This window comes from Myiozetetes cayanensis, unplaced genomic scaffold, assembly GCF_022539395.1.
Source record: "Myiozetetes cayanensis isolate MyiCay16 unplaced genomic scaffold, myiCay2020 scf16, whole genome shotgun sequence".
NCBI lineage: Eukaryota > Metazoa > Chordata > Aves > Passeriformes > Tyrannidae > Myiozetetes > Myiozetetes cayanensis.
In genome coordinates this window covers 17,217,116-17,224,907 of record NW_026087270.1, presented here as the reverse complement: position 1 = coordinate 17,224,907, position 7,792 = coordinate 17,217,116, and the positions used below count along the sequence as shown (strand labels likewise).

Here is a 7,792-nt window from a genome sequence, read left to right as displayed (position 1 = left end):
CCTGGCGCTGGGGCTCTTCTCCTTCGCAGCAGCTGCTGCTGACCTAGCGGGAGGGGAGGAGGAGGAATTCAGAAATGTGCTCACCCTCAGCCCCAGGCCCTGCACTCCTGCAAGCCCCTCGCTGCCCTGCCTGGAGCTGGCCCCGTGCCCTGCAGCGTGTCCTTGGGACACACACAAAGCAGGGTATGGAAAGAGGGAAGGGAAGAGTTGTTTCTCCAGCCCTTCCAGGGCATGGCTGAAGCTCAGGGCTCCTGTGTTGCCCATTGAAGCAGCAGCAGCTTTGAGAGGAGCAGCTGGCTGCCAGGAAGGCTGGGGAAAGGTCCTTGTCCTGGCAAACTGAGCAGAGGCTCCCAGCCAGGGTGCACCCACACAGAAGGTGTTTCCTGGTTCTGTTGGGTTGTTCCCTGCTCTCTCCTGCTAGTGGGTCTGTCTGCAGAGCTGAAGGATGCTGCTGCCAGCCTGGGCTTGGCGAGGCAGGTGCCCCCTGTCCCGGTGCTCCCTTTGAGCAGCCTCCGTGTTCTGCAGCGCGTGTGCTGTGCAGGGTAAGGGTAAACCTGCCCTCCTGCCCTGTCCTTTGCACCCTCCTCTCCCCTCTCCTGCCTTGGCTCATCCTCGCAGGCCAACGTTGGCAGGGGCTTAACCCAGGGCTGCACCCTTTGGCTCTGACATGGCACCCCGGGCCCCACCCATCCTCTGCCGGGGGGCAAAGGGCTTTGTGCTCCCTTCCCCGGCCTCAGTGGGCACGGCTGTGTCGTGGGAGGGGCAAAGGGGAGCTGAGCTTGGTGTGTCCCTTCTGGCTTGCCATGGACTTGGGGTGCCTGCCCAGTGCTCCCCATGTTCCCTGTCCCCTTGTCCTCCCCCAGGGCATGATGCTCTGGATCAGAGAGTGCTTCCAGCAGAGCTCCAGCACCACTTGGCATTTGCTGTGTTGGTGTCCCAAGAATGGAAGTGTGTGGGGGGATCTTGGGTTGTTCCCAAGCTGGTTTCAAGCCCAAGGGTTTGTTTCCTTGGCTGGGCTCGGTGAATAACCTGCCTCCAGTGCAAGGCAAAGCCTGGGAGGGGCCAAGCCCCCATCCAGGGGAGCTGGTGGGCTGGGGGGAGCTGGCTGAGCCCCCAGACCACATTCTCCTGGGGAGCTCCAAGCTGGGGCGAGGAGGGTTTCTCCCAGCAGGAGCTCTTCCTGCAGCCCCAGGGTGCTGTGTCCTCCTGCGTGGGAGCAGAGCTCCCGGGGATGTGAACTGGGAGCTGTTTGCCTTGGGCTGGGCCCAGCGGTGCTTTCCAGCCTGGTGCGGCCAAGGAGGGCCAACCACCCCCGTGCTGCGCAGTTCCGCACCTTCCCTTCTCTTCCTCGCCCCATCCCGCCTGCCAAGCTGATGACTACGTGGGCAGGGAATGCTATTAAATGGCTTCCTCCAACGACTGCAGCAGCTGCGGGCAAAATCCCTGTGGGACACCTGCACGAGGAGCTGGACCGACCCCTTCCCTGCTCCGAGCTGAGCATCCTGCCCCCAGCCCGGCCCTGGGAGGGAGGCAAGGGCTGTGCCTGGGACTGGCCAGGACCGGGGGAAGCTTGGCAGGAGCACGACAGTGGCCCTGACTCCATGCCAGGGGAATCCCAGCGCTCTCTCCTCACAGGCAGAAGTGCATTCCTTCCCACGCGTTTCCCTGGGAGCACTGACCTGCTCTTTGATAGCCGATTTCTCTCGTCGACCCCTGGGGCGCCCAGCACAGACACAGTGGCTCTCCCAGGGGCTCCTGGGGCTGGCAGGCAGGAGGACACTGTCCCATGGCTCTTGTCTGCTGCTCCTGGCAGGAGCTCAGCCCTGAAGCATCCTAAGAGGACATCGTGGGCTTGGACCAGAGGGAGCAGAGTCCTGCTGACCTGGAGACAGCCAGGAATGCCCCAGCCCCTCTGAGATCTGTGCTGCAGTGCAGCCCTTGCACAGGAGCATGCTGGGGAGCACTGGGGTTACTCCCACTTTGAGTGCCTCAAAATTTACCCGTGCGTGTCCAGCCCAGTGAGCACCCTGAGGTGCCTGGCCAGGAATGTCCAGTGCCCTGAGGGTGCGACGGTGTTGGCAGAGCAGAGCACCACAGGGGCCACGTGGGCATCCTGAGGACTGGAGTGGGCCACAGACCAGAGTTAGGCCAGCACCCTGTGGCTCCTGGCTGGGGCAGCAAGGCACCCCAAGGAGCAGGAAGGGACCCAGGAGGGTGAGCCAAGGACCCTGGGGACACCCAGCTGGCTGAGCTGAGCACCCTGGGGACACCCAAATGGATGAGGTGGATGGGGGCATCCAGCTGGATGAGCTGGGCACCCTCGGGACAGCCGGTTGGGTGAGCTGAGCATCCTGGAACACCCAGCCTGGGCTTGCTGAGCACCCTGGGGACTACCTGTCTGGAGCAGCCAAGAACCGCGAGGAGCAGGGTGAGTCAAACCCCCTGGGGACACCCAGCCGGGCTACCTACCTACCTACCCTGGGGACACCTCCCGGTCTCGCCGCCCAGCTCGGGGACACCCACCGGGCTGCGGCGGCCAAGCGAGCACCCGCGGCGGGGCAGGGCCGAGCGCTGCCGGGGCCGTGCGGGGCGGTCGCTCGGTCCCCGCTCCCCGCCCGGCCCCGGCCGCCGCCCCGCCCGCTCCCCGCGCCGCCGCCCCCGCCCGCCTCCCGGGAAGCGCGGGCACGGCCCCGCCGCCGCCGCCGCCCGCGGGTGGACGCGTCCCGCGCCCGCGGCCCCGCGCGCCGCGCCAGGTGGGTCCGCGGGGGGCGCGGGGGCGGCAGGGCACCCACGGCACCCACGGCACCCACGGCCCCGCGCGGGGTCGCGGCGCGCAGGTCCCTTCGCTGGGGACGTGGGATGCCACCCGCCCCTTCGCGCGGGGACACTGCGTGGCGACTTCGCACGGGGGGGGGGACACGGCACGGGTCATGGCACGGCTGCTTTCCTCTGGGACATGGCGTGGGGTGGGGACACAGCGTGACACCCCCCCCCCGCTGGCAGCGGGACATGGCGTGGGGACACAGGTAGGACCCTTTCTTTGCTGGGACATGGCATGGACAGTGCAGGGCTTAACAACCCCCTCCACAAGGGGACAAGCTGTGAAGGATGCGGCAGAGGGACATACTGTGGGTTCCTTCCCCTGGGGTGACAGCATGGGGACATGGCACAATCCCCTTTGCAGGGGTGTGGGGACCCAGCATGGGTGGCCTGGCCACTTCACCAGACCTGTCTCCCTAACGGTCCTTGGCTGAGACCAGACTAACTCATTGCTGGGATTATGGGGCTGGGCTGGGCCACCCCTTCCCCTGGAAATCCCCTGGGGGCGTCACCAGGTAAGTCCTGGTAGCCCTGCCTCAAACGGCCACAGTCACCCACGGCTCCAGGGCCACCCACAGTCCTTGGGCCCCCCGAGGCTCACACGGGGCTGTCCCTTCCCCGCAGCCCCCAGGGCTAGAAGTGGGTGAAGTGGGTGCCCTCCCTGGGGGCTGCAGCCCGGGCACCCGCCTGCCCTGGGGCTGCAGCCGGGGCTCTCTTCCCCCAGATCCCCTCTTGCAGTCCGGGGAGGGTCCTGCACCCCCGCGAGCACATCCCTCCTGGCACCCTGTGATGGCCCCGGGACCTGCTGCCTCCCTGCCACCAGCTGGAGAGGAGAAACCAGCGGGGACTGCCGAGAAGGGGGACTAATCCCCCATCCATGGCAGGGTGCAACCGCCCGGGGCTACCGGAGAGCAGCCCAGCGCCCGGAGCCTGCGCCCGTCCCTCCTCCCCCCACCGTCCACGCCGCTGCCCAGGAGGCTCCCGGTGAGCCCCAGCCATGTAGGCGCAGCCTGGGGCTCCGCCGATGGCCACTGTCAACATGCAGCAGGGCTACGCGGCCGTCCTGTGTGAGTAGAGCTCGGGGACGGGGGGGATGGCCTCGGGGTCACCTCAGGGGGTGTCCCCAAGGGGGCTGACACCGCTGGCTTTGGCTGCCCAGGTGTCCTGGCTGTGCTGGGGCTGGAGGCCACTGCACCAGGCGAATGTGAGCTCACCCGCCTGCTCCAGGACAAGCTGCGGTACGAGATGCGCCTGCAGTACATGGTAAGCCCAGGTTTGGGGGGTGGGGGGCACACATGGCATTGCAGGGCCCTGGATTGCTCCAGGGGGCACATGGGAGGGCAGCACCCAGTGCTCTACAGTGGCCAGGTGCTGGGGGGGCTGATTTTTTTTACCAGGGGCAACTTGTGCCAAATGGTGCCCAGGGCTACTTCTGCTGGGGGCTGACCATGTCAAAAAGCTTTTCCAGGAGCACCTCATTGTCATGCTGAGTCTGGCAGGGATGTCCCCCTGTCACTTTGCCCCCTGCCAGCCTCCATGCCCTGCTCCATCTTTCCAGAAACACTACTTTCCCATCGACTACACAGTCCAGGTCCAGTATGAAGAGGTGCTGAGGCCCTCCAACATCACCCGCCTGGTAAGATGGTGGCAGCCCCGTGGTGGGGGCACTGCGGGGACCCACGAGGGCTGCGTGAGTCTCACCTGGGACACCCTCTCGCCCTTTAGCGCAATGGGACAGTGTCGGAGACAGCCCTGCGGTACCTCTGGTTCCACGTCAGCTCCCAGGCAGTGCTGCGGATCCGCGAGGTGCTGCCAGAGAAGCACCCATCCTGGAAGTACACCCAGGAGCTGTGCCAGCTCTTTGACGCCCTGGGTGAGGAGTACAGCAAGTACCGGCAGGTGAGGATCCCCCGCGGCCCCCCAGCCCAGCCCAGCCCCACGTCACACACACGCGTGTGCTGGGCAGAGATGCACCCACAGCCACGAGCCCCGGGGGGGCACACGGACACCCCACCGCAGGCGGGTCCTTTGGGAGGGATGGCAGGGACGGGGTGCGGGGACAGAGGTTGGGTGTGGGGTTTGGGGCCGTGGGGCAGCAGCGGGGAGTGCTGCACATCTGGCATTGGTGGTTCAGTGGTAGAATTCTCGCCTGCCACGCGGGAGGCCCGGGTTCGATTCCCGGCCAATGCAACAGATGTACATTTTTCTTGCCTTGCCACCCTTGGGAGGCGGGAAGGGGGAAACGAGACTGTCACCTCCCGCTCACGGAGTGGCCCTGCCACGGCTGGTGGTTGCGGAGGGAGCAGGCAGAATGTGCCCCCGAATTCACCCCTGTTTTCCCGGTGGCGATCCTGCCTCTCCTCCTGTCTCGATGGAGCTGCTGAACCGTAAGGCAGCTGCGTTTGTGCGCTGGATGTGCGTGCCCTGCCTCAGCTGGGTCACTAGTGTGAACCCGCGGTGTGTCTGCATTCTCCTGTGCCGTGGGGCGGGTTCTGCAGCCCCTCTGAGGAGAGAGCGGGCTGTGCTCGGCTGTCTCATCAGGCGGAGCGTTAACTCCGAAGGCTCACGACGAGCCCTCCTCGCTGGAGGTGATGTGTGAGGCAGCAGGAAGAGGGGCTCCAGCCCGCGGTGTCAGCGCTGTCTGTCTGGTGCTCCCTGGGAGGGGGTGTTCGCTGCTGGCAGTGCCTCTTCCAGCCCAGCGGTTTTGGGGCTGTGTGGGGGAGGGCTGGGCTGAGCTGCACATCTGGCATTGGTGGTTCAGTGGTAGAATTCTCGCCTGCCACGCGGGAGGCCCGGGTTCGATTCCCGGCCAATGCAATCGGTGTATTATCTTGCACCCTTTTGCATCCCGGGGGCTGCCAGGGCGCCCGTGGTGCTCCCTTGGGTCCCGCTGTCCCCTTGGCCCCGGCACTGTGACCTTTGTGGGGATGCTCAGACTCCAAGGGTGGCAGCAGCAGCTCTGCCCACAGTGAGTGTCCCTGGCTTGGTGGTATTGAGGGGCAGTGAGAGGAGATGGTGTGGTGACAGCGAGCATCTCAGCTGCGTGGCAAGGAGGGACAGCGGCTCAGTGACAGCAAGGCGTGCTATGTCCCTGGCTTAGCAGTAGTGGGAGCTCAGTGGTGCCCAGACCACAGAGGTGGAGCTGTGCTCAGCTCCACATCTGGCATGGGTGGCTCAGGGGGACTGTTCTGTGCCCTGTCCCCAAGAGCCCAGCCTTGGCTCCTGGCCAGGGCAGCCCTATGTCCTTCACCTCTGCAGCCTCCAGCCCCTCCACCTGACTTGGACTCCATGCAGCCATGGGCTGCACCCCAAAATGGAGGTGTTTGGGTGCTGGGTGAGGGTGGTCTGTCGTGGCTGGGTCTCCAGTGAGAACCCAAAATGTGGCTGTGTTGCCCCGTGCCATGAGGCAGGTTCTGCAGCCCGTCCAAAGGAATTGTGAGCTTTGCTTGGTGGTCTCATCAGAGTTTTAACTCTGAAGGCTCATGACAAGCCCTCTTTGCTGGAGGTGATGTGAGGCAACAGGAAGAGGTGCTCTGCTGGCAGGAGCCCCGGTTTCAGAACTGTTTGTTGGGCTCCTGCATTGTGTATGGGGGGGGTGGTGGTACATTCACAGCCAACAGTTGCTCTGCTGGGTTTGGGATGATGGGGCAGCACCAGGAGATGCTGCACATCTGGCATTGGTGGTTCAGTGGTAGAATTCTCGCCTACCACGCGGGAGGCCCGGGTTCGATTCCCGGCCAATGCAAGAGATGTACATTTTGCACCCCAGTGTCTCTGGGGGGACTGTGGGAACTGGCCCGGGGTTCCTGGAGGGATTGTGCACCCACTCCCTGGACATCTGTCCCCTGGTTTGGTGGCAATGAGGAGGTTGGCTCGGTTGCAGTGAGGACCCCTGGCCCAGGGCAATGGGCACTGCATGGGGATGGGAGATGCAGCTGCGTTTGGGTGCTGGATGAGCGTGCCCTGCCTCAGCTGGGTCACCAGTGTGAACCCGCAGTGTGTGTGCATTCTCCTGTGCGTGGGTCGGGTTCTGCAGCCCCTCTGAGGAGAGAGTGGGCTGTGCTTGGCTGTGTCATTAAAGTGCTGGCCTGTCCCCGCTGCTCCAGCCCAGCGGTTTGGGGCTGTGTGGGGGAGGGCTGGGCTGAGCTGCACATCTGGCATTGGTGGTTCAGTGGTAGAATTCTCGCCTGCCACGCGGGAGGCCCGGGTTCGATTCCCGGCCAATGCAGCAGCTGTGTCATTTTGCACCCTGGGGGACCTCGGTGACCTCCTGTTGACCTGTCCCTGCAGACAGATGTGGAGGCGGTGGTGGCCGACCTGGTGAAGCTGGTCCACAGCGCGGGCGCTGAGAGCCGGAGCAAGGCCGTGCGCCCCAAGGCACTGCTGGACAACTGCCTCAAGGTCATGCGGATGCTCTACGGAGGGCCCTGTGAGTTGGGGAGCAGGGAGGGTGCCAAACGTGGGGGCCCTGACTCACCTGATGACACCTGTTCCCTCTGCTCAGGTCGGTGGGAGTCCACCTAGCGCTGCAGAAGACCCTTTGCTCAACACCTTCTCCTTGCCTTGGAGCCTCGGATGCTGCCTCTACTCTGCCGCTCCCAGCAGAGCCCCCGGGGGGTTCCCAAGGAAGGTGCAAAGGTGGGACAAATGCCACCTCTTCTGGGACCACACATCACTCCTTCCAGGACCGTGGGACTGTTCATGGCCATGGGGTCTTGCCCATCCACAATGCCTGGCACCTTCAGCACGAGTGTGGGGTCGGACACAGCCCCCCCATGACGGGAGCTGCTGGAGGGGACACATTGCCCTCCCTGCCCACAGGCAGGGTGAGGGCATCACCCCGCTCCTCTTGGTTTGTACTTTTCCCTCAGCTTTCATTAAACACCAGTTAATTCTCTAGCATTGCAGCTCAGCTTCCGACCGGGTCCTGGGAGCCTCCAGCCTTACCCAAAATAAAGGACCAGCAAAGAGA

The 7,792-nt window shown here is 64.7% G+C and overlaps 1 protein-coding gene and 4 non-coding genes across 6 annotated transcripts; all 5 read left to right on the top strand.

Moving 5' to 3' along the window:
* The first annotated feature begins 2,656 nt into the window (after positions 1 to 2,656).
* On the top strand, positions 2,657 to 7,719 carry IL34 (interleukin 34). Of its 2 annotated transcripts, none has more exons than XM_050311561.1 (7): positions 2,657 to 2,753; positions 3,545 to 3,887; positions 3,980 to 4,083; positions 4,379 to 4,456; positions 4,546 to 4,719; positions 7,111 to 7,249; positions 7,325 to 7,719. In XM_050311561.1, the coding sequence occupies exons 2-7, from the start codon at positions 3,845 to 3,847 to the stop codon at positions 7,342 to 7,344; spliced, it is 558 nt and encodes a 185-aa protein (XP_050167518.1). In that variant the 5' UTR covers positions 2,657 to 2,753; positions 3,545 to 3,844; the 3' UTR covers positions 7,345 to 7,719. The 2 variants fall into 2 exon arrangements, with proteins under 2 accessions (XP_050167518.1, XP_050167517.1); XM_050311560.1 differs by lacking the exon at positions 2,657 to 2,753 and adding an exon at positions 3,284 to 3,335.
* On the top strand, positions 4,940 to 5,010 carry TRNAG-GCC (transfer RNA glycine (anticodon GCC)). The gene has a single exon. It is a non-coding gene; the product is annotated as a tRNA-Gly (tRNA).
* TRNAG-GCC (transfer RNA glycine (anticodon GCC)) lies at positions 5,567 to 5,637 on the top strand. The gene has a single exon. It is a non-coding gene; the product is annotated as a tRNA-Gly (tRNA).
* TRNAG-ACC (transfer RNA glycine (anticodon ACC)) lies at positions 6,495 to 6,565 on the top strand. The gene has a single exon. It is a non-coding gene; the product is annotated as a tRNA-Gly (tRNA).
* On the top strand, positions 6,978 to 7,048 carry TRNAG-GCC (transfer RNA glycine (anticodon GCC)). Its single transcript has one exon. It is a non-coding gene; the product is annotated as a tRNA-Gly (tRNA).
* Positions 7,720 to 7,792: the final 73 nt, after the last annotated feature.